Below are 27,262 nucleotides of genomic sequence, written 5' to 3'. Positions count from 1 at the left end.
AAATAAAAATAAACTCAATACCCAAGTGCAAATTGTAAAAATTAAAGCACAAGTCAAAATCTAATTTAATAAAAATAATATTTATCAAGATATTAAACTTTTAATAATGCTTTATTTATTGCTGGTTATAATTATAAACTTGTATTTGAATGTATTAAATTACATATAACAATTGATGCTATATATTTTATTATAATTTATAATATAATAATAGTTATATATTAATACTCTTAAAATATATTATTTCAGTTGGGATCAACCCGATTGAGTAATGAACAAGTAAAAAATAGCATAAGAAATTGATAAATTGAATATACAAATTTAACGTGAAAAAATCTCTCTAAAGAGAATAAAAAGCCACGGGTAAAAATAATTTTAATATAATGGAAAAAGAACGAAGAGTACAAAAGATGAAGATAAAAACTATACCCCGAAACTCAAAAACAAAGAACCCTCAAAACGTAAACACAAATTTTTTGAAAAGTGTTATGAGTTCTAATCTTTTTAATGAGTGTATTTTCTAGTATTGTAAAAGAATCTATTTATAAGCAAAATTCGTAAGTCAAAAATAAAAAATAATCTAGACTAATCAGAGTTCAACTGAAACAAATAAACGGAGATTAACTGGGAGATTATTTCTCAAAATTGACTGAAATATGAAGCATACTCAACAATTTCATTATATAATTCTATATCACATACTATAATAGTGTGTAAGTAAGATCTTTTGTGCTCCAAAAAGATTGCCAAATGAGCGATGGATTTGAACCCAAATTAGTACAAAAAAAATCGGGGGTAATAAGGCCACCCTTGCTCGGCTAGTAAAACTATATCAAATTTACTCAAATCCCTAAAGCCCAATCCAACGGCTAGTCTTGGGACAAATTTTGTTCGAACTTGACTAATGAATGGCTCGATACTCAGGCCCTTTTGCCACCAATGCTATGGTATTGGTGGATTGCATATGTAAGTCAACACTAAATATTCACAATAGAGATCGCAAGTTATAGAACAAGTGCCATAGCATAGGTTGTAACTAGTACTTAAATCCTGGTTCATGGTATTGCAGTACTTTATTTAACGTAGTCGCCATCACCTGATTACACTTTTCTTTTGGTCATAAGAGACTGATCTCTTCAACAGGCCGAATTCAAATTTCTAACACCAGGTGTTAATCCAGCCTTTTTATTCAACCAATAATAAAATTTTAATTTTAAAGTTTAAACCCAGAACATATAACCAAACTTTAAATCAAAAAACATAATTAAACTAACCTGATCAAGCTCGAATAATTTATTTTTTAAAAACTATAAAAATAAAACTCAGTTAAAGTCAAACCAGATTTCATACGCTCGCTTTTGGACTCTACTCCACACCCTAAACAAAACTCGAACCTCAAAACACAACAAAAGGGGGTCAAAAGTTCAATAGCTGGGCAGTATCATATATTAAAACCTATTAAAACAAAAAAATGCACTCAATTTGTACAACATTCTAAAATCATCCCAAATAATATTAAGAAAACAAAAAGAACAACTTATTCCATCCACGCTGAACCGATGACACTGGCAAGCCAGATTTCTGCCAGTTGTCTTAATCTGTTGTATCTGTAAAACACTATCAAACCACTGTGAATAAGGGCTCCTGATTCATATCTCAGATTCAGAGCTTTTCTCCTCTTTAGGGGGTGCAAACTGCCTGCTAAGCCGGGATCTTGTCCAAGGATCCAGAGAAGGTCTTTGTGGTGGCTGAGGAGTAGGTGGCTTCGACTGTCTAAGCTCATTTTCTCTATCAATGAACCTGTTCGAATTTGCAAGCAAAGTATCAAAATGTATGACGCTTCCATGTAAATTCCATCAACACTTCAGGAGCACAGTTAAACATTTGTTCAGTATGATTACTATCGTCATTTCTCATAATAAAAACAAGAGCGCTAAAGGCAAATCAACCGTTAATGTATCTGATACCAGACACTAGACTGCATGACCAAATATTTGGAACTCAAAAGTTCCCAAACTAAAAAATCTCCAATCTTTGGGTTAATAGTTTTGGTTAAAGCCAACCTCAACAAATTAATTGAAGAAATTCAGCTAAAATGTTTCAGTTAATTGATTCAGAGCTAAGCTTGGTTAATTCAGTTTCAAGTTTGGTTTTTGCATGAGAACTAATAAAGGCATAACCATTCAAGTTTGAAGCCCAAATGCATATGATATAGAAGCCCAACCAAATATTTTTATTTAATTATAATTATTGAAACATTTTAATTTTATGTTGTCTATATTGTACCAAGCTAAATCAAAATTAAAGTAGGAAATTGGGCTTGCAGTTAGCAGAATAGATAGTATTCTTACTCTATATAGGCCATTGGGGCAGCATCACCAACTCGGATGCGAGTTCGAAGCAGTCTTGTATATCCACCTGCCCTGTCTCTGTAACGCATTGGACTGAATCAATATGACAACCATAAATAACAAAGAAAGAAACAGGTAGAGAATTCACTTGTATCGATATGCCAGTTCTGTAAATAGCTTGTGAATGACATCATCTCCTCGGACAAAAGCAGCAGCATGCCTTGCCGCACAAAGTGAACCCTTGAAGAATTTTGAAACGAAACAAGGCAATGTTGAAAATCAGATTTGATCAAAAGAAATACTAGCATAATATAATGGCAGAGTTAACTCCACCTTCCCCCCCCCCACTTTAATGATAGATGTCAGCAAAATACGTGTATTAATTTGTAAATGGATAATCTTCTGATACTTAATGACCATAAACTCTGCTGACCATCACATCATTTTCGGATGCCTTATGAAGAGATGTCTGGTGAAACAACTAAGAAAGGTTCTACATGCCTACCTAGCATGTAAAAACCATAAACACCTGAAACCAGACCAAGACCATTAATCACCATCCTACATATTCCCTTGAACCATAGATCAATGTAACAAGCAATATATAGGCAACAACTACAACATGACACATCCAAATTTGCAGTTAAAATAGTTTGACGGAATGTTCCAAAAGGCAACTTATATGAGAATTTCATGCTATTTTAACATTTTCCCCATTAAGATGGCAATAATTGGATACAGGACATCAACACTACGTATTTCGCAACAAAACATCAGGACAAGTAACCCTTAGTGCTTCTGTTATTTTAGATTTACCTTTAAACCTAAAATCTTTCGCTTTTACCAGAGCAATTCTGTTTCAAACAAGTTGTGAAACTATGAATTACTTCAACATAGAGGCAATAAATTGACAGAACTTAATTTGCTTAAGTAATTTCCAGAGTGAATATCAAGACCGATTTGACAAATGCCACACCACTTAGAAATTAATGGAGTAGCAACACTCATTTACTAACATAAAACATTAACCATGTCACCATTAGAAAGGATGCAAAATTTTCCAATGTTGCCCAACCAAGGAAACACTTGCTACAATTGATTAAAATACCTCTTTCCCAAGCTGTACCATGTTATCAGCAAGTCGCCGAATCTCCTTTGCCTGCAACAAAATAAGCAATAAAAAAAAGTTAATAAAATGTACAATCCACTTACAGTTTAATGCTAAAAGAAACAGGAAATTAGATAAATTCAGGTAAAACAAATAAAACACAGATTTAATGACTCAGTTAAGAGAAACCCAACAACAGAAATAAGGACTTAAAAGTAAAGGAACTAGAAAGATTAATCAATATAACAAAGTAAGGAAACGCATCAAAACCCCAGGAAATCAAAGACACGCTTAAAAGAAAAGAACCTTGGCAACAGTAGTTTCAATGCGCTCGTGCTTTACCAACTGGGAAACCATTGTTCTGCAAATGAAGAATAAAAGAAACAATATAAAAAGAGAAAAAATCAAACAACCAATTTTATAAAGGAGAATGAAGAACCTGAGCATGGACATGCGATGACCAGTGGGTCGATTAAGCTTCCTGAACTTCGTCATTTAGGGGAGAAAGAGGGAGAAATCGAGATAGAATGAGGAAGGAAGTACCGAAGTAGGAAAAAGAAAAACCCTAGTTGAACTAAGCAGAAACCTCAATAATGGCAGTTCAACTGATGGGCTTGTGCCAAATCCGAAAACAGCCCAAGCTCTGTTGCGTACATGCTCTTGAACGGTGTTAGTCTATTAAATTTTTTTATACCAAGTAACGCTTAAAGTATGGCTTAAAATTTTGTTTAAATTACTCATATTTATAAAAGAAAAGTCTATTTGCCTGTCATATTATTTATTATTAATTTTAAATAATTTTATTATTCTATTTTAACATTTAACAATTTTATATGTTTTTTATTTTATTAAAATTTTTTATACAGTTATTTTATAGTATTATATATTAAGTATATATAAAGTATTATAAATTTAAAATCGAATCGGGTCGGTCGGCTAAGACATTGAATGTCCAAACCCAAGCCCGACCTATATTTTAAATGAGCCTACTTTTTTTCCCCAGCCCATTTTTCATGCTTAATATTTTGCCCAAATCCTCCCAAATTTGTAGCGGGCTAGACCGGTAATCCAACCCATGAACAGGTCTAATTGCGTATTGCCCTTAACAGTTTTGTCTAGTAAACCACAAATTTAGTTATTTATTATTGACATAATGTAAAATTTAGCCCTTAATATTACATATTTTGTCAAATTGGCCATTATTCATTTTTTTAGTTAAATTTGACCTCAATCGTTTTCAAATTTGACCATCAACCTTTTGAAAAAGAGTCAAATTGACTTTTTTTCAACGAGAATACTAACTAAGATGGTAAGGTTTTAAACATGACAACCTACATGATAGTCCACATGTACTCCACATTAGTTTTTTAGAATTTTTATGAACTTTACATATATATATTATTTTAAATTTATTTTTTTTATTTTTATAATTTTTGAATTGTTTGTTGACATTAAATATGATATGGAGCTTAATATCAGAATTTGAGTTTTTTAAATGATTGATTCCATCCATCTAACCTTTTAGTTTTATATTAAGTCAAATACTTTTACACATTGACCCACCAACCATATAAATATATATTTAATTTTAATAATTTAAGATGATAAATACATATCAAATTGACCCACCAACCATATTTTTACACATTTTAATCCTTAATCATTAAACGTTTCATAATGATTTAATTTTTGTAATCACCGTTGTACCCTTTAACTTTCTCTACAAGCATGATTCATGCTTTGTTTTGGTAAATTTTCATTTCTAAACCATCCTACTTTTTCCTCTAATTCAATGAAATCATTTAAAACTTTTAATTTTTTTACTTTTTCCCTAATACTTTTTGTTCTTTTATAATTTAGTCAATACCCCAAATTGAATTTTCTTATTTCAAAAGTATTTTTAATTTCCTAACTACTTCCTAATTAACACTCAAAATTTCCTATTTTATCTATTTCTAAAATTCTCTAATATTCCTAAGCCGACATCACACTGTTACTAACTCCGAGACATAATGAGGATGTTACATTGACCTTTAAACTAAGATATTTAAAGCCAAGTTTTGATTAAATAAATTGTTAAAGTTTTCATAGAAACAAAATTATTGTAAAAACAGAGAAAAATGACTCAACCAACTATTTTAGCCCGGTTCAACCGATTCTATGCGGCTTGCTCAAAAGTTATTTTAACTCTTTGTCCGGACCAATATAATGACCAATCCTCAATCCAACAAATTTGATTGATCGATTCAATCCAATTTCTAACAACCATGACATGAACTTGTATTTACCCAAATTTAATCTATACTGATACTTTAATTTGGATTTTATCCAAATTTAATCACTTGATTCTGTTTAAAAAAAAAGATTAAAATAGACCTACTTATCAAAATAAAAAGATGCCAAAAATTGAAGGACTAAAATTTGTATTTACCCTTTTTGAAAGACAACTTGGTTCAACTCATTGACCAAAGGTTATTCTTGTCCTTGGCTTTGCACATTGTTTCTTTTGCAGGATGTAAATTTATTTCATTGACCGGAGCGGGAATTAGCACTGAATGTGGAATTCCTGAGTAATGAAGGTTCTATGACTATCTCTTGTTTGCTTTCTTTTCAATCGGACCCGTAATATTATTGAAACTTTTTGTTTAAAAAATTTACTTTTTTGTATTTTGTAAATGTATATTCGAAAATACGGATATTTACCCAGGCCAGAAAAAAATTATAAATAATATACTATTCCCACGCAATAAAGTTTCTTATAATAAATTTCATATTTTATGAGATTAATTATTTTGGTAATAATGATTATATAACTTTGTGGGAAGTCCCGTAATCCGAAGAAACCATGTGATTAGCACAATAGATTAAAATGCAATTCATATGAAAAGATTTGTCAAAGGAAAGCTCCTACAAATTGCACACAGAGGACAGCTCTTCATCCTCTTTATTTCCTTTAGCCTTTCTTATTCAACTCTAACCATAACTTGTAAAATATTTTTCTCAATCTCGAGATAATTTTTATATATGTATCGAAAATTCCGGAATAATTTTCGGATTTTTTATTTTTATACAATTTGAGGGGCCTTTGTATTCATTGTTTCTTTGCTCAGCATTTTGTCATCTCTGTTTAATTAAGGTTCCCACTGCGACCCTTCTCACCATCTTTTTTTCTCTTAGGAAAAATTAAAATCTGGTCTTTTCTTAAGTTTATTCTTCTTCATTTCAACTTAAAGAAGAGCTCTCAAATTAATTTCTTCGTCTTTTTTCCAAAAAAAAACCAGCTTTTACTTTGTGTTCTTGCTTCAGTTGAAGTTCCATTTATTTTGAAGTAGTAGCAGCAGTAGCAGCTCATAAACAGTGATGATTTGAGGTAAGTATGGAGACACGAATCTCTTCCTTATTCTCATTAGTACTGCTTTTGTTTTAGCCATTAAACTCAATTCCTTATTTGTTGGATCCTATTTCCAGTTTAATCACATTTAGCTTTAATAAATAAAATATAAATAATCTATCAAAGCCTCACTTGAGATCCCTTAAACCACCCATGACCAAAAGATGCAAAAATGATTACGAGATAGTATTAAATTCAAAAAAGGGATAATTCCATCAAAAGCCCTTATACTTTAGGGTTTATTCTAATGTGACCCCTAAACTTTAAAAATGTCCAATTAAGCCTCTATACTTTATTTTCGTTTACTATAGTGGTCTTTGAAATGTTCAATATAGTATTCGAACTATCGATTTGTATTTTCAAACAACGTTGAGGCTTTGGGCTGAACCATGGACTAAAACTTTGAAGTAGAAAGAATATTTGATGTATCAAAATGGAAAAGTAATTTCAAGGTCAAATAATGCAGCAATTTCTAGAGTGTGAAGCGAAATATATCAATTAAGCAATTTGTTTTTAAGCCTATGTGGAGTAGAAGAGCGACAGATTTGTTACTCCTACGCTGCACCAGAACAATATACACGTGGCAGTACAATCAGTATTACGTGGCAACAAAATCAATATTTGACCAAAATAATAACAATTCTTAAGGACAGTACTAAAATTAGTAAAATAATTAAATAATTAAATAATTTTAAAGTGACTATCTAAACAATTTACCCAAATTATTATTACTACTCCCTAGCCCTGTAGCAGAATTATAAGCCAAGCATATGTTAGTAAAATTAGAGTTAACGTGTTTACCTCTAAATTCCGTAATTTGTTTAATTTTTTAGACTTCCCAAATTTGAAAACTATCAACTTAGTCCTTTTTTAACTACTTGATTAATATTGTTAGTTCATTTATTCTCCATTTATAAAATAGCGACACATATCTTAAAAGTTCAAAAAGTGTATTTTAAAAGAATTTAAAATTTAAGAATTCTTTAAAAAAATTATTTTTTATTTCACATGTATAATAAATTAGAATAAATATTTAATTTGGACTTACATTTTAATAATTGATAATTTTTACATTTTCAATAAATCTATAAAAAATCTATTTTTTAAATCAAGGTCTTATTAGAAAAATAGATTATCTTCAATTTTTTTTGTGTTTTTTTTCTCATACTCTTTAGAATTTTTCTTAAACTTTTATATTTAAAAAAAAATATTTTTATGTTTTTATATATTTTTAAATGTTTATATATTTTAATTTTCAAATAATGCTCCTGCATGTTTTATTTTAAGGCGGCATGTGGCGTTATATTATTACTTATCAATGAGTTACCCAAGTATCTAAAAGAAAAGGTAAATTATACTAGTAGTCACTCAACTCTTAGTAATTTTTATTTGTCACTTAACTATGCAACTTTCTATTTTAATCATCCAATTATGACAAGTTATAAAATAATTATCAAACTATTCAATTATGTGTTTTCTGAGTCACCAGTTGGTTAATGGTGACAACTTTTAAAATTGTCATAATACCAACTTGAATCCTCAATATTTATAACTTATGTCAATTCAGTCTTGATTCTAAAGTAAAATTAACCTTCAATATTTACACATTTTGTAAATTGGTCCTTTTTTGTTTGCAGTTTTTTTTTGTAACCCTTTCACCTAAAATGCTAAAAACAATTATCAGCTACATTTGATTGGAAATATATAAAAAATGGACACACCTAAAAAATCTAAGATAATAATTTTCATATTTTCTCATTCTTTTAAAATTAACCCCCAATATCATAAAGAAAAGAAAAATTGCAAAAAAGAAAGACCAACTTACACAATGTGTAAATGTTGAGGGATAGATTTTATAGAATCAAGATAAATTTTACATAATTTATAAATGTTGAGGATTAAATTTGCTATAATGTCAATTTTAAAAAATGCTACTGTTAGCTAGTTGGTGATTGAAAAAACCAATTTGTAGTTTTTCATAGTTGGATGACAAAAAAAAGAAATTTACTGAGAAACCATTTTGTATCTTTTCATAGTTGAGTGACAAAAAAAAATACAAATAATTGGGTGACTATTAATCTGATTTACTCAAAAAAAGAACCAACTTGATTAATGATTTCAATGTACTTCATTAACACGAACAAAATTTTAACGGTTTTGCTCTAGAAGCCAATAACACAATGCCACATGGTAGCCCGAAATTATAAAATTGTAAAAAATAGTTAAATTAAATAATAAAATATGATGATGAATATATATGAGGAACAGAAGTGTTGTTTTCATTGGTTTCTTTCTATTTTCCAAGTTATTAGCACTTCCTAACAAATATCTGTTCTACTTTTGTTCACTGCTTCAACGACTCTGCTTTCAGGTTTAGAATTGGATCATTTTCTTTGAAGATTATAATCTTAATCTTAAGGGGTAATTCTCAACCTTTTCATAACTATTCTCAACTGTATTTTCTACCATTTTGCTTAGGCTTAGCAGATTTGTTATGTGAATTCAGATTAACAACAATGGCTTCGGGGTTATTTCTTGGTGTTGCTTCCGGTCTCGTGGGAACATTGTTGGAAAACTATTTAGTGAATCCAATCGTAGATCGTATTCGTTACTTATTTCTTTTTCGTAAGAATGTTCAAGAGCTGCACCAAAAAAAATGGGATTTGGCTGCAAAAGAAACTCAAATGAAAGAAGACGTTGAGGAGGCTAAATTGCATATTCAAAGTCAAGTAATCAACGATGGAGTACGTGAATGGCTGACAAAGGCAGAAAATTCCCTGAAGGATGTAGAAGTTTTGGACTCTAAAATGAAGAAAATAAGAGATGCTTCCGTCTGTGTCCTAATTGGTGTTGGAGATATCAATTAACTCAGGAGATTAAGAATAAAATATTGGTAATAGCTGATCTCATAGAAGAGTACTCCAAATTTAATCGACTCGGCCATCGTGCCAAGCTTCCTAACTTAGATTTGGGCACATCTACGAACCATGTGGATTTAAAATCTTCGGATGCTGCTTTGAAGAAGATCATGGAGGCATTGAAGGATGATCAAGTAAAAAAAGTAGGGGTGTGGGGGATGGGAGGGGTGGGCAAAACCACCTTAGTCAAAAAAGTGGGAGGTGAAATCAAAGGATTTGATCGAGTTATAACGGTCACTGTGTCTAAAAATGTAGACATTGAAAAAATACAAAGCAAAATTGCAGACGACTTAGTCTGGACTTTTGAGAAGAAGACTGAAGGCGGCAAAGCAGATGGAATAACTTGACTGGTGGAAAGCTTCTTGTAATCCTCGATGATCTATGGAACGAGTGGAATTATAATGATGAGGATTTGAAAAAGATAGGTATTCCATTGGTTGAAAATGACAAGGGTTGCAAAATCATCTTGACAACACGCAACTACAATGTTTGCCAACATATGAGTTGTGAGGAGATAGTTCATGTGAATGTTTTGGAAGATGATGAAGCATGGACTTTGTTCGAAATGAATGCAAATCTCAAGAAAGCTGATTCGCGTGTTATTGGGGAGGCTAAGAAAATTGCAAAAGAATGCAAGGGCCTACCTTTAGCTATTGTAACACTAGCAAGGGCTTTGAAAGGTAAAGCTCTTGATAGGTGGAAAGATGCACGAAAGAAACTTGAAAGAAGTGGATTAATGGAGATTCCAAACATTCAAAAAGAGAGAGAAAAATGCTTATATATCTCTTATGATCAGTTACGAGCATTTGGAGGATAAGATGGCCCAAACATGTTTCTTATTGTGTGCATTATATCCAGAAGATCACTCAATTAATATGGAAGACTTGGTGCGATATGCTTGGGGTTTGAACTTATATGACAAGGCTAATTCGATTGAAGAAATGAGAACTCAAGTCTCGAATGTCATCGAATACCTCAAAAATTGTTGCTTGTTAGAAGATGGAGATGTTGGAAGGTATGATCCCTTTTCAACTATACATGCTTATCCCTTTTCATTTCTTGCTAAGTCACAAATTTATCCAAAATGAATTTTTAGATTCTTGGTGCGAACATAAAAATTATTATTTCCTTATTATAAGTAACATATATCTCAAATTTTATTTTTAAATATCTTTTAGTTATTAAAATATAAACTAGTACTTGATGTAGTGCTAATATACTTTTTTATTCCACAAGCAGCCTTAAAAAATTGTTTATGTGTCATTATTTTTTAATATTTTACTATATATTTATAAAATATTTGTTAATTCCTTGACTTTATTTGCAAATCTAAAAACTTCACTAATCGTGCGCCAAATATTATTCTTTAAAATATTAACATATAATAAGTTTAAATATTTTAATGATAAATAAAACACAAACCTCCTTAGATTCAATAAATCTTAGTCATAAAGACTAAAACACATTCCAAAATTTAATTATTTATATCATGATGTAAGATACGATTATAGCTGAATTTCATATTTTCCTTCTTCCTTTTTGTTTTACTAGTTCTTTTTCTTTATTTTTTTCATCTCCTAAAAATTGTATTATAATAGTAAAATACTATTTAACGTATTTACTTTTATTTTGGCTTCATCAGGTATGTTGATCGAGATGGAAATTTTGACAGGTATGATTCTGGCAAAGCTGCACATATATATATATGCGTGTCCAAATTATCACTTCCATGACTTGGTATTTGCGTATATTAAGAGTTTGTTTTAAGGAAAATATTTTTTTATAAAAATAAACTCCTTTTTTGAAAAATGATTTGTGTAATTCATTTTTCAGAAATAATTTTTTATTAATAATTTTATTTTTATACATAAATTAATTTAAAAAATTCAAATATTATTATATTAATACTAAAATTTTAATTTAGAAAAATTTTAAATTATTAATTTCAAATATTATAATTTTTATTGTTAAACATACATATTTGTGTTTAATCATATAATGAATTATTAATATAATTGATTTTTTAGTTAAATTATTTAATATTATAATTTTATTTTAATGATAAAAATTAACATTAATAGTAGTTTTAAAATTTAAGTAATGTTCTTAATATTTATTGAAAAAAATTATAATATTTTGATAATAAATATATTACAATCTATAAATATTTAGTAATACATATTTTATATTATAAAATATGATTATTTTAATAAAATAAATACGAGTATTTGTTTAAATCCTACTACATTTCATTTAGCCATTATCAGAGGTGAAACTAGAAAATTTTTTTACGGGCCGAAATTAAATTATAATTTTTACGATAGTAAAATTCAATTGCACCATTTTAATAGCCTATATCTTTATATTTTTTAAAGGATTAAATTAAATTGTTATCATTTTTAGGAGGGGTAAAGTGTAATTTTACTTTTACTAAATTAAAATTTTAAAGGACCTAAATGAAAAATTTTCATTTTAGGGAGGTCGAGGCTCTTGCCAACCCACTAGTTACGCCCCTGGCCATTATATATTTTGTTCTCTCTCCCCCTTCTACCAATATATAACTTCAAAATAAGTTTTAACTTGATATTTGTTATTATATTTAGAGGTGTTTATAGTTTGAGTCGGGCTAGGTTCGGGTCTTGCTTATCTATGATATTAGTAACTTTATATTTGTCCAAGCCAAGCCAAGATTAACCAAACATATAGGTCTAAAATTTTACCCAAATCTACCCTTATTTATAAATAACTAACTAATACTCCTTCTAGGTTGCCGATAATATTTAGATTTTTTTTCTTATTAATACAATTTTAAACATAGACAACTTAACATATTTTTAATCTTTACATAGTATTAAATTATTGAATATTCTATTTTATGTGATTTACATTAAATAATATATATAAAAATAAAATAAAATTATATTACAAAAATATAAAATTAGATGGGATCAAACCTTGAATGTTGAAGCTCAAGCCCAACCTAAATTTTAAACAGGTTTATTTTTTACCCAGGCCTATATTTTGGACAAGCTTTTAGGCTTGTGGAATAAAATTGGACAGATATCTCATCCCTTAAACAGAAAAATGCTTACTATAATATATTATTTAATACAAAATATTATCTTATTAATTTTTATTTTATTTATAAAAGAATACGATTTTATAATATTTTGTATCAAATATAATTTGTGTGGTGTTTATTTCATTGAAAATAAGGTTTAAAAAATGATTTTAGAAAAAATTCAAATAAAGACAAATATTTTACGCAAAATTATTTAAGTACTAAAAAATATCAAATTTTTCAAAAAAACCAATCTATTTTTTCAAAAATTGTTTTAAGACACACAATCTAAAAGGAGGAATGGTATATATATATAAATATATATATAATATAAAATTTGATTAAGATGTATGCTAGTTAAATTTGATAGTTTCCTCCATATTCTTGTTTTATTAATTTTTTTCTTACTATTGTTGCTTTTTCTAGATTATTTTATTTTTCAATCTTCTAAAAATTGTATAATAAAAAAATATTATTCAATGTATCCTCTTTTATTTTGGTTTGATTAGGTACGTTAAGTTACATGACTTAGTTCGTGATGTTACTCTATGGATTGCATCAGAAGAAAAAAGTGGCTTTATAATCAAATCTAGATTGGAGTTACTAAATAAAAACTCTGAATGTTGTAAAGCAATCTCATTGTTGGACATTGAAGAGAAAAATTTGCCTAATAGATTGATTCTTTCGAAGCTTGAGATCCTATTGCTTAATAACTGTGAGGTACAAGGTATATGTTTTCTAAGAATGACAGAACTAAAAGTTTTAAGTCCTACAGTTGCAGATGGTTCTAAGAGGATTATTTCCTTGTATGCTCTTACGTTCCTGCTAAAACTTCGCGCTCTACATTTGGAGAATTTTGAGGACTTTTCGTTCCTTGGCAACCTAAGGACACTTGAGATTATGAGTTTGTAGGGTTCAAAGTCTGAGGGTTTGGCAGATGAATTAGGGAGATTGGAAAATCTAAAGATGTTGGATCTAAAGAGGTTGGACAATATGAACTTTCCACCTAATGTCATTCGAAGGTTGTCTCAACTAGAGGAGCTGTACCTACCAGGATTAGAGTATAGAGAGATAAGTAACTATATCTTTCTCGAGATAAAATTTTTGACCAGACTAACAAGACTATTTCTTGAGGTATCTTCTCTACATTTTCCGCTAGAGTTTGAGTTTCCTGAATTAAAATATTACAATATATGCATAAACTATATAAGCAGCATACATTATTCTCGTTTTGAGGAAGCAAGATCCTTGAAAGTTGAGAAAGTGTTTCCTTACAATGCAGTTTCCCAATTACTTGGGAATTTAGAGTCTCTACAAGTGTCACGTATCGAGGATGAGTATGTAGAATGCTTGACTAATAAAACACAACAAAAGGTGTCAGCATCAATGATCTTACGAGACCTTAAAGTAGTGAGAATTGAATACTGCAAGAATCTAAAAGTGGTATTTCAAATGGAGGAGGTGGAAGAAAATGAAGCTCCGCTCCTTTCAAATTTAAAGATTTTACATCTTCAAAACTTACTAGATTTGAGTTGCATATGGGAATTGCCAACCCAACATGTAAGACTTGAAAGCTTAGTTGAATTGACTATACGAATGTGCCCACGTTTGAAATCACTCTTTTCACTTTCTCTTGCTCAAAGTCTCGTACTCTTGGAAAAACTTCACATAATGCACTGTTATGAATTGAAGCAAATAGTGGAAGAATTGGAAGGTGACGAGGGAGAAATATCATCGACCATCAATTCTCTTACTTTATTATTGTAATAGCCTGAATATTCAGTGGTGTCGGAATGGTGATTCGAGATCACTAAATCTGACAAACGAGTAGAAAATATTATAAATTTAGTAAGTACAAGTTAAATGTAAAGTTAGAAAAATTTTTGAAATAGTGAATAGTGTACTAGGAATAAATATTAAAATAATTAAAATCAAAAACAAGGTATCGAGACCTCGAAGATTTTAAACCGAGCCATAAATATTTTTAGAAATATTTATAGAGTGTCATTGAGTTGGTATTAAAGTTTCGTTAGAAAATTTTTACGTTTGGATAGTTAATTAACTAAAAAGGACTAAATTGAAAATAATGTAAAATTTGTTAAATTGTGATTAAATAGCTTAAGTGACTAATGATGAGGGATTTAAAAGACAATTAGGCCCAAATTTTATGGGCTGGACGGTTGGGTAAGAAAAATCAGCAGAATGTAAGTAGAAATAGGAGCAAAATTGGAAACTTAACAAATTAAACATTTAAAACAAAGACAAAAGTGAAAAATCTAGAGATCTCTTCACAATTTATCAGAAAAAACGCCATAGGAGGTCTGAAACAAGCTGGTTTTTCATATATTTGAATCATGTAAGTTTAATTCTTGATTATTTCTTCTAATTTTTGTGATTTTGATACTTTTACAATTAGGCCCAACTAATTATTTCATTAGTTTTTGATTTCATGGCTGATTTTGAAAGTTTCTATGAATACATGCTGGAAGTATATGATGAATGAACATGGAATTAAAGCTTTAATTTTGTTATATGATGATTTTATTAAGTAATTTTGTTAGAAATTGATTTTAGGGACTTAATTGTGAAAAAGTTGGGAATTAAGGTTTGGTGTTGCAGTTTTGAGTATTAAAGGCTATGTAGTAGTTTAAAATAGTTGGAAAAGGTGTTAATTGAGAAAAATTAGATCAATTGAGGGGTTAATTGAGTAGGGACCAAATTGTAAAAACTGTAAAGTTTGGGGTAAAAGTGTAATTTCGAAAATTTAAGGGCATAAATTGTGAAATGGATTAGAATAGAATTATATGCTGATGAATGAATAAATTTGTATTTTAGATCGAGAACCCGAAGCAAGCCGAGGAAAAGAAAAAGTAGTTGATTAGTCCCTAAACTTTTGCAAATTCTGCAAATCGACCCAGGTAAGTTCATATGGCTGAAATTTAATGATTAAATGTTAATTTCATGAATTATACAATGTATGATGAAATGTATTTATTGTTGAAATGAGAATAAAATAAAAATGTGAAAATCGAATAAATGATCAAATTAAGTGGAACGCCGGATTTGAGTACTTCTGATCAAGTGACAAAGTGATAAGTGGTAGTTTTAGCTACACTTATCTGATCAAGTGACAAAGTGATAAGTGGCTACACTTATCTGATCAAGAAACAAAGTGATAAGTGGTTACACTTATCTGATCAAGAAACAAAGTGATAAGTGGTTACACTTATCTGATCAAGAGACAAAGTGATAAGTGGCTACACTTATCTGATCAAGTGATAAAGTGATAAGTGGTAGCTTCAGCTACACTTATCTGATCAAGTGGCAAAGTGATAAGTGGTAGCCTAGCTACACTTATCTGATCAAGGACAAGTGATAAGAGGTCATATGTCAAAGTGAAAGTGAAGTACTCAATTTTCCGTAACCGTTCCTTAATTTTGATCAAGGATGGTAAGTGACAAATGGGCCCAAAGGAATTATGGTAAAAGAATAAGTAGTAGTGAGTTTATACCAAGGAACTCACCAAAGATTGTGGTTGACAGGTAAATTTAGTAATGGTGTATATTGTATAAGTGTACAAGTGTTTGGTAAGATTTATGTTTTATGCCTATGAACTTACTAAGCTTTTCTATAAGCTTACATGTGTGTGTTTATTGTTTTTGTAGATTAACGTATTTATACATTCGGAGGATCGGATCTACATCAAGAATCACACTATCCAGATATACTCCGGTAGATTTAAGCAACTTTTTGGATTTATATGGCATGTATAGGGAATTGAATTAAAAAGTAAATTTGAATGTTATGGTTGCGTTAGATATCGAAATATATACATGTTTTTAGTTTGAAATGGTTGATTGGTTGAACTTCATTAGTATTTAAATGAAGTAGATGAAATACTGGAATTGGTTGTGATTTGAAATTTGCAGGGAAGGTTAGACAATTATAAATGGGTTATATTGAATTTTTTTTAAAAATTGCAATGGAGCAGTTCTTGGACAGCAGCATTGATGTAACTTTTAAAAATCACCAAAAATAGTGGAAATATAATTAGAAGTTGAGTGAGATATGAAATTAAAGCTGAAAGAGTCTACTTTCATATGAAATAAGTGGAGTAAGCAAAAGAATTATATACTTTTAGATATTTGAATTTTAGTGAAACAGGGCAAGAATGTTTTTGAAGTCCCCTGTTCTGACTTTAGAAATTCATTAAAAATTGTACAGAAGGAATTATGAGTTATAATTTATATGTATAGATTCCTTAATGAGTGTATTTTCAGTAGAAATAATTTTAATCACCATATGAAGCCTTTAATAAGAGATAATTAAATTTTAGTGATGAGTGGTCAGGATAGTCGATTAGTGAAACAGGGGAGATTTCAACTAATAAACTGTACTAATTGGCTAAAGCAAAAATTCTGAAAAATTTATGGTGAATAGATATATGAGTCTCGTTTCAGGAAAAATTTATGGATCCAAATTTCGAGTTTCGTAGCTTGAATTATAATTATTTTAGTGACTGCTGTACAGGTGGACAGCTTTATTATGAATGATGAAATTAAATTTGAAAGTAAATTTTTATGCCCCGAACTTTTAAGTTAAGTCAAGTAACGCCTCATGCTCGACTCCGGCAACGGTATTGGGTAAGGGGTGTTACAATTATGCCTCCCAAAATTAACAGAGCTCATCATATGTAAGTGTGATGGTTTGGAGTATATTTTTCCGACGTCGCTAGCACCACAAGGGCTTCAGGGTTTGACTCTTCACATAATGTCTTGCCCTCAATTAAAACAAGTGTTCAGGGTGGGAAATGACAGTATGCTCCAACACCAGCAGTCCTTGAGATCATTATCGTTCTTTTCAGTGTCATCTTGCCCTCAATTAACTGATTCGATTGTTCATTTTGAAGCGGAGGAAGCTCGCATCGAGGTACATTCTTTTTCTCCCTTTCTAATTACATTATTGAATATGATTTTCGTAAAGGATTTATAACTCAGTTTTCATATTGATTTTACAGCAAAATGTTTTTAGGTATTTTAACCATGCTAGAATTGGCACTGCTATGTGTGTGGAAGTAAATAATATAAAAATAATAATTATTGGTGGTTCAGAAATATCAATAGTTTTTATTTTATTTTAGGGTAAACTATAAAAATAGTCACTTTTGTTTGTCTCAGATTACATTTTAGTCACTCATGTTTGAAATGTTACGTACGTTATCATTTTGTTATGAAGTGGCCACTCTACCGTAAACTCCGTTACCTCCCTAACGGTAGTCCTACGTGGCAGCCCAAATGAGTTTTAAATGCCAATTTGGATGTTCAGTTGCTGAAATGAAAATAAGTTTTTAATTAAACAGATTTAATTTGGACTACCACATAGGACTTCTAAGTTGGCATTTAAAACCCATTTCGATTGCCATGTAGGATTGTCGTTAGGGAGGTAACGGAGTTTAACGGTAGACCACTTTATAACAAAACGATAACGTAAGTGACTAACACATAACGTTTCAAACATAAGTGACTAAAATGTAATCCAAGACAAACAAAAGTGATTATTTTTATAGTTTACCCTTTATTTTATAATTTTACCGAGTTTTACCTGTTTCGTGAGTAATAAAGTGAAATTAATTTAATATATTTTTTTCAATCTCAATCTTTTAACTTTCGCTAAAAAATGCTTCTTCTTCTTTTTTCTTTTTTCTTTTTTTATATTAGACAAACGAATTATTTTGTCGGTTCATACTTAATACAAAAATTTCCATTTCTCTAAAGAATTAAGTTAGTTAATGAAACCATGTAGATGCAACCTTTTCATTAACTGTCTATTTCCGGCCTTCCAAGTAGGTAATTTATGAGTTTGATTACTTTAGATTTTAATTTTTAAATTTATGAGTTTCATGTAATTACATCATTAAATGTACATTACTCTAATGCCACTAGCCTTGCCCTTTGTTTACGCCCGACATCAATATTGATTTAAATCAATATTTTGATTGATATATATACATATAATTTGTGTTTTAATGATGAATGATATATGTGAATTACAATCAGGGTGTTCCACTATCAGCATTCAAGGATTCGTTCAAAATTTCGAAACAACTTGAACTAACAGCAATTAAGGATCATAATCTGGTTCCAGAAGCTAATGAAGATGGACTAAATGGAGTAATTTCACTTCGACTTCGGGATTGCACGTATCTCGAATGCTTGGTTGATACCACCACTACTGCAACAAAGAATGGTCCAGCTGAAGCGGTGAATGCTTGATTGATACAACTCAAGCAATAATGGATTTCAAATGCAATGACCAATGGTACCAGAGCCAGGTTCGTACTTGGGGAATACGACCGTTTACGGTACTATTCACGTATACGGCACTATTCACGTATACGGTACTATTCACGTATACGGCACTATTCACATATACGGTACTGTTCACGTATACAGTAGTTGGGATTGAGGAGAAAAATGGCAGCAGCATCGTCATCAGCAAGGACTACTGTGACAAATGCAAAATTTGAAGTAGAGAAATTTGACGGTACCAATAATTTTGGTATGTGGCAGTGTGAGATCCTGGATGTCTTATGTCAGCAAGAGCTGGATATAGCCCTTGAAGAAAAACCTGACAAGATGGATGACAAGGAGTGGGCCAAGATCAATAGACAGGCGTGTGGTACAATTCGCCTATGTTTGGCCAAAGAGCAGAAGTACTCCGTCATGAGGGAGACATCAGCGAAGAAGCTGTGGGATACATTAGAAGAAAAGTTTCTAACGAAAAGTCTTGGAAATAGGCTTTATATGAAAAAGAAACTTTTTCGGTTCACGTATGCACCCGGTATGTCGATGAATGACCATGTGAACTCATTCAATAAAATTTTAGCAGACTTGCTAAATTTGGATGAGAAATTTGAAGATGAAGACAAGGCATTATTGTTGTTGAATTCCCTTCCTGATGAATATGATCATCTTACCACCACATTGCTTCATGGGAAAGATTCAATCACATTTGATGCAGTCTGTAGTGCGTTGTATAGATCTGAGACTCAAAAGAAAGATAAAAGAGATCACAGAGATACAACTGCAGAAGTCTTAACAGTAAGAGGTCGTTCACACAGCAGCAAACCTGGTAGAAGGGGTAAGTCCAAAGGGAGACCCGCCAAAGATGAATGTGCCTTTTGTCGTGAGAAAGGGCATTGGAAAAAGAATTGTCCTAAGTTACAAAAGGGCAAGTCTATTTCTAATGCATGTGTAGCGGAGCATGATGAGGAGTCAGACTTTAGCTTGGTTGGCATGGCAATGGCATGTCAAACGGATGAGTGGATATTGGATTCGGGATGTACTTACCATATGTGTCCTAATAAGGACTGGTTTTCTAGTCTTGAAGAACTAGAAGGTGGAGTTGTTTTTATGGGCAATGATAGTGCCTGTAAGACAATGGGTGTAGGTACAATCAAATTGAAGAACCATGACGGCTCAATCCAAGTTCTGACAGATGTTCGCTATGTACCCAGCTTGAAGAAAAATCTCATCTCATTAGGGGCCCTAGAATCTAAAGGGCTCACAATCACTTTGAGAGATGGATTACTAAAGGTAGTAGCTGGGGTATTGACGGTGATGAAAGGCACTAGAAGAAATAACTTGTACTATTTAAATGGAAGTACAGTTATTGGATCAACATCAACAGCTTCTGCGAAAGATGCAAATTCAGAGGCTACCAGGTTATGGCATAGGCGATTGGGACATGCTGGTGAAAAAGCTTTGCAGACTTTGGCGAAGCAAGGCTTGTTGAAAGGTGCAAATTCTTGCAAATTGGAATTCTGTGAACATTGTGTTCTGGGCAAGCAGACGAGGGTAAAATTTGGTTCAGCAATTCACAATACGAAAGGAATTCTGGACTATGTTCACAGTGATGTGTGGGGACCTACCAAAGTGGCTTCTTTGGGAGGTATGCACTATTTTGTCACTTTTCTTGATGATTATTCAAGAAAAGTATGGGTGTATCTAATGAAAAGAAAAAATGAAGTTTTGGATGCATTTCTGAAGTGGAAGAAGATGGTGGAGACTCAGACAGGTCGAAAGGTCAAACGACTTCGATCAGATAATGGTACTGAGTACAAAAATGATCCATTTCTACAAGTATGTCAAGATGAGGGCATTGTGCGACACTTCACTGTTCGAGATACACCACAGCAGAATGGGGTGGCAGAACGCATGAATCGGACTATACTGGAGAAAGTTCGATGTATGTTGTCCAATGCTGGATTGGGCAAGGAATTTTGGGCTGAGGCAGTTACATATGCGTGCCATCTAATTAACCGATTGCCATCAGCTGCAATAAATGGAAAAACTCCTATGGAGATGTGGACTGGTAAACCTGCTACTGATTATGATTCTTTACATGTTTTTGGTTCCACTGCATATTATCATGTAAAAGAATCTAAGTTAAACCCAAGAGCAAAGAAAGCATTATTCATGGGTATAACTGGTGGTGTAAAAGGATACTGTCTCTGGTGTCCTGATACAAGGAAGATTGTTTTCAGTAGAGATGTAACTTTTGATGAATCAACCATGATGAAGAACGAGGATTCACAAAAGGATGACAAAACCAGTAGTACTTTGCAGCAGGTGGAGTTTGAAAAGGTTAATGGTGATCCAGCTAATATTGAAAGAACAAATGATGAAGAAGTTTCGACCCAAGAACTTCTACAGCAACAAGATTCAATTGCATATAGGAGGCCAAGAAGAGAGATTCGTAAGCCTGCTCGCTTTGATGATATGGTGGCCTATGCACTTCCAATTGCAGATGATGATGTTCCTTCCACTTACACAGAAGCAATAAGTAACTCTGATGGTGTAAAGTGGAAGCAAGCTATGAATGAAGAAATGCAGTCTCTTCATAAAAATAGGACTTGGGAGTTGGTGAGACTGCCCAAGGGAAAGAAGGCAATTGGATGCAAATGGGTATATGCAAAGAAGGAAGGATTTCCTGGTAAAAATGAAATCGATACAAGGCTAGATTGGTAGCAAAGGGTTACGCTCAGAAAGAAGGAATAGACTACAATGAAGTGTTTTCTCCAGTTGTGAAGCATTCGTCTATTCGAATTTTGCTAGCCTTGGTTGCGCAATACGATCTTGAACTAGTTCAGCTTGATGTGAAGACAGCATTTTTACACGGTGATTTGGAAGAGGAAATCTATATGACTCAGCCTGATGGATTCAATGTTGCTGATAAAGAAAATTGGGTTTGCAAACTGACAAAGTCGCTTTATGGATTGAAACAATCTCCGAGGCAGTGGTACAAGCGATTTGATCAGTTCATGAAAGGGCAAAGGTACACAAGAAGTAAATTTGATCATTGCGTATATTTTCAGAAGCTACAAGAAGGAACTTTCATATACTTGCTCTTATATGTTGATGATATGCTGATAGCATCTAAGAGCAAAGTTGAGATTGAGAGATTGAAGACTCAACTCAATCTCGAGTTTGAGATGAAAGATCTAGGTGAAGCTAAGAAGATTCTTGGCATGGAAATATGTAGAGATAGAGCTCATGGCAGAGTTAGCTTGTCTCAGAAGCAGTATTTGAAGAAAGTACTACAGCAGTTTGGCATGAACGAGCAGACCAAACCTGTAAGTACCCCGTTGGCTTCTCATTTCAAGCTTTCTGCACAACTATCTCCTTCGACGAATACAGAACGAGAATACATGTTGCAAGTTCCGTATTCTAATGCAGTGGGTAGCTTGATGTATGCAATGGTGTGTACAAGACCCGACATTTCACAGGCAGTTAGCATAGTGAGCAGGTATATGCATAATCCTGGAAAAGGACATTGGCAAGCTGTGAAATGGATTCTACGGTATATTCAGAAGACCGTGGATGTTGGATTACTGTTCAAGCAGGATAATACACTTGGTAAAGGTGTTATTGGGTACGTTGATTCTGACTATGCCGGTGATTTGGACAAGCGAAGATCAACCACCGGTTATGTGTTTACACTTGCTGGAGGACCAATAAGTTGGAAGTCTACACTACAGTCTACAGTTGCATTGTCAACCACAGAAGCCAAGTACATGGCTGTAACAGAGGCTGTAAAGGAGGCTATTTGGTTACAAGGTATGGCTAAAACCTTGGGGTTGGTTCAGGAGCATATTAACATGTATTGTGATAGTCAAAGTGCTATTCATTTAGCAAAGAATCAAGTCTATCATGCACGTACAAAACATATCGACGTACGATTCCATTTTGTGCGGGAAATTATTGAAGAAGGGAAAATTTGTCTTCAGAAGATCAAGACTGCAAATAATCCCGCAGATATGATGACCAAGGTGGTAACAGCAACCAAGTTCGAACATTGTTTGAACTTGATTAATATCCTGCAAGTTTAACAGTTGAAGAAGGCACTATCAAGTATTGTTGTCAAAGGCAGAAAGAATTGTGTGAAGATAAGATTATCCTAATCAAATCTTCAAGGTGGAGATTATTGGAACCCACCCATTGTTTGAAAAGTCAAAAAGGGTGGGCACCGAAAGTAGAAAGTAAAATTGGTTGGCAAGTTGGGTTAAAAGTTGGCATGGGATAATTGCAATTTTGGTCCCTAATTGTATAGGGACATTGCAAGTTGATCCTTGAACCTCAACTATAAATAGGCCTAACCATTTCTTACTTTCTTCATCCCACACTTGCCATTCTCTACTTAAGGCAATTGTTCTCTCTCCCTATTTGTAAACTTTCACTTGTATTTTTGGAGTGAAATATATTTGGTAGTGCCCGAGGACGTAGGCAAAATTTGCTGAACCTCGTTAAAATTCTAGTGTTCTTTATTTTTGTTTTGCATATTTTGCAAGTGTCATTGTAGTGATTTATTGTGCTATTAAATTACGATAGAGGGATATTCTGGCTAGGAAAGATCTGGTATGTAAGCGATCCTCGTGATCCACCTCTCTTTCCTGGGAATTGAACTTAGTGTGATTTTTCAGTACAATAATTTTACTCTTTCACACGCTTCCGCGCAACAACCAACCTCCCAAGTGTTTCTTGCAAAATCTCAAAATTTTGAGAGTTATTGATTGTGAAAAATTCTCAAAGTTGTTTCGTATCAATGATGGAATAGAATCAAAAGCACAGTATTTGCCAAACTTGAAAATTGTGGAGATTAGAGGATGCCCAAGTTTAGAATATGTTTTCCCACATGCTTCAGTTGGAGGTTTTTCTCATCTACAGAAGATAGAACTTGTTGAATTGAGAAATTTGAGGAGTATTGTTGGAGGAAACAACATTTTGGAAGCACCAACTTTGTAAATTTTATATATGCGAGAATGTTCAATATTTACAAATTTTACCTATCATACAGAAGTTAAGAAGTGGGTTTTCTTAAAGGTACTTTCGCTTTTATTTTTTTTAATTGTTTTTTTTTCAAAAAGATTTTAACAAGTTTGTAAACTTGTATTTCTTATTCATTTGGAATTTTATTAAAATCTAATTTCCTTAGAAAAGTGGAAAGTCTCTTATGCACAATTTGTTAATAGATTTTTACATCAATTCATGTAATTAAAAGTTAAAAAAGAAAACCAAACATGAGAGTGCCATGCTTACTTGGTTGATATTGAAAGAACTTAAAAGAATAACACTTCCCTTTACTTTTATGCAGGAGTTGATCTTCTCTATGGAAGATATAGACAGTGAAGATGTGAATTTGTGTGATTTGGTAAACACTCAGTTGATACAAAAATCACCAGATTTCGAATATATAACTTTGGAGAACTTTGAACAATTGTTTCAGCTTCAGGGTGGAAATATCATCTCAAGTCTAGAGAAAATGGAGCTTTTTAATGTGATTAGGTTGCAAGATATATGGAAGGGTCCCATCCATGTTGCAACCAATCTTAGAGAACTAAGGGTTCACCGCTGCAATAATTTGACATATATCTTTCCAGTGGCGCTCATTCGACATTTACCACAATTAAGCATTCTAAACATAGCGTCATGTGAGAACTTGAAGCAAATAATTGGAAATGATGACATTTTAGCATCTTCATCATCACCACAAGGTCCTCAGTTGGAGATGAAATTGGTATTCCCTCAGTTAAAGCAAATAGTACTTGAAAATTTGCCAAATCTCGAGAGCTTTAGCCCTTTGGGTTCTCATCTGGAATTCTCATGTTTGGATTTGCTTGACATTAAGCAATGCTCCAAGGTGATCACAAGATTCAGTGCAGATTATTTAACGTTGATTGTGCATGGTAAAACTGATCAGGTATTTATCCTCCCAACACTCTTTTACTTGAATTTTTCCACTATTGTTTCTAATATATATGAAATTGAGTAATTTTCAATTTATTTTTATGTTATTCTCAACGAAATCTAATTTGTTCTGAAATGAAGGCATCTCAGCTAAATGATACCAGTTCCTCACGAGAAGATATAATCTGGGAAAGGAGAAAAGCCACCTTACTACCTCAGTATAAAGAAGCTGGAGCTGAAGAAATTTCACCATTTAAGTGAAAAATGTTGCAGAAATCATTCTTGAGCCTAAATCACGTCGATTGTACGGCCAGTCTACACTAGTTAATTAACTAGGTTAATATGGCATGACCATTTACCTTTCTTCTACACTAGTTTTTTTTTCTTTTTTTTTTGTCTTTTTAGTTCTAATTATTACTTATTTATTATAGACAATGCATACTTATTTGTGGATTATGTTTTTCAAAGTCTGATCGATGGAGTTGCTTCTTTTATGGAATAATCTGTTAGAAACCAAACCCACTCCAAGCATAATCTAGAAGCATGAGACGTGGAGCAATTTTGTGCCATGCAAAGTGCTGAAATTTTAGCCATACAAAGTGCTCCATTATTGAGATGTTTTGTGGCTGGAAATTAAGTGGATTAATAGCCACATTTGTTGTCACTTTATCAGCCTATAAATAGAGGCTTGAACTTGTGTTGTAATGAAGAAAAATGAGAAGAAAAAAGAAATAAGAGAAGCAACGTGAGTGAGAGTGAGAAGGTTAGCAAACCTTGAGTGAGTTAAAATCTAGCAGCAGCTAGACTATCTAGTCATTGAGAAAATATTTGTAATCTTCGTATTGTAATATATTGAGTGTGTAATAAAAAGTAAATTTTCGGCCCATCACGTTTCCAACAAGTGGCATCAGAGCTACGGTTCGGAGCTTTGTTCGGAGTTCGGTTCGTGTCCGGTTCGTGTCCAGTTCGGAGTACCTTTGGTGTTCATCTAACAAGTCGATATGGGCGACGTAATTCAGCTACAAGTTCCACAATTGACGAAGACAAATTATGGAAATTGGAGCATTCGAATGAAGGCTTTGCTCGGTTCGCAAGATTGTTGGGAGATCGTTGAAAAAGGATACATCGAGCCCGGAGATGCCGCTACAGAAGCAGCTTTATCAAATGACGCTAAGAAGGCGTTACGAGAAGCACGAAAGAAGGATCAAAAGGCCTTGAATAGTATCTTTCAAGGTATGGATGAATCAACCTTCGAGAAAATATCAGATGTGAAGAACGCGAAGAATGCATGGGAGATTTTGCAAAAATCATTTCAAGGTGTAGAAAAAGCTAAAAAGGTACGCCTTCAGTCACTTAGAGCTGAATTTGAAATGTTAAAAATGAAGAGCTCCGAGAATATCGATGACTATGCCAATCGTGTAAAATCGGTGGTAAATGAAATGAAACGAAATGGAGAAACTCTTGACGAGGTAAGAGTGATGGAGAAAATTCTACGGTCACTCACACGCAAATTCGAGTACGTAGTCGTTGCCATCGAAGAATCAAAAGATTTGTCAAAGATGTCGCTCGAAGAACTTGTGGGTTCTCTGCAAGCCCATGAGCAAAAGATGAAGCTAAATGAAGATAGTGAAAATCTTGATCAAGCCTTGCATAGCAAGTTGTCCGTCGACGACGGAGAAACAAGTAATAACTTTAACCAAGGAAGAGGAAACCGCAGAGGATACCGTGGAGGCTACCGTGGTGGAAACAGAGGAGGAAGAGGATCACGAGGACGTGGAAATCAATCATATGGGAGATATCAAGAAAATAAAGATTATCAAACATCCAACCGTGGACGTGGATCTAGAGGTCGTGGCCGAGGCAGATTTCAAGAAAATAAATCTCAGGTACAATGCTACAATTGTAACAAGTATGGACATTTCAGTTACGAGTGCAGATCAACACACAAAGTGGATGAAAGAAACCATGTAGCAGTCGCAGCAGAAGGCAACGAAAAAGTGGAATCAAGTGTCTTTCTCACTTACGGAGAAAATGAAGATCACAAGAGAAGTGTGTGGTATCTCGACAACGGTGCAAGCAACCACATGTGTGGAAGAAAGGAGCTGTTCACAGAATTAGATGAAACAGTTCATGGACAAATAACTTTTGGAGACAACTCACATGCAGAAATCAAAGGAAAGGGCAAGGT

The 27,262-nt window shown here is 32.5% G+C and overlaps 2 protein-coding genes across 2 annotated transcripts; one reads left to right on the top strand and one right to left on the bottom strand.

Annotated features, from left to right (window-relative positions):
• Positions 1–1,416: 1,416 nt before the first annotated feature.
• Positions 1,417–4,177, bottom strand: LOC107920921 (50S ribosomal protein L17). Its single transcript, XM_016850752.2, has 6 exons — positions 3,899–4,177; positions 3,766–3,820; positions 3,460–3,510; positions 2,500–2,591; positions 2,352–2,429; positions 1,417–1,800 (listed from the first exon to the last, which is right to left on the bottom strand). The coding sequence occupies exons 1-6, from the start codon at positions 3,952–3,954 to the stop codon at positions 1,650–1,652; spliced, it is 483 nt and encodes a 160-aa protein (XP_016706241.1). The 5' UTR covers positions 3,955–4,177; the 3' UTR covers positions 1,417–1,649.
• Positions 4,178–10,643: 6,466 nt separating this feature from the next.
• On the top strand, positions 10,644–25,335 carry LOC107921534 (probable disease resistance protein At4g27220). The gene is made up of 7 exons (XM_016851375.1): positions 10,644–10,783; positions 11,411–11,440; positions 13,339–13,549; positions 13,742–14,389; positions 18,886–19,089; positions 24,482–25,087; positions 25,216–25,335. Exons 1-7 carry the CDS (start codon positions 10,644–10,646, stop codon positions 25,333–25,335), a joined length of 1,959 nt encoding a protein of 652 aa, XP_016706864.1.
• Positions 25,336–27,262: the final 1,927 nt, after the last annotated feature.

The sequence above is a fragment of the Gossypium hirsutum genome, chromosome D01 (assembly GCF_007990345.1).
Source record: "Gossypium hirsutum isolate 1008001.06 chromosome D01, Gossypium_hirsutum_v2.1, whole genome shotgun sequence".
Taxonomy (NCBI): domain Eukaryota; kingdom Viridiplantae; phylum Streptophyta; class Magnoliopsida; order Malvales; family Malvaceae; genus Gossypium; species Gossypium hirsutum.
The sequence above is the reverse complement of the archived record's forward strand: the minus strand, read 5'-3'. Positions and strand labels throughout refer to the sequence as shown.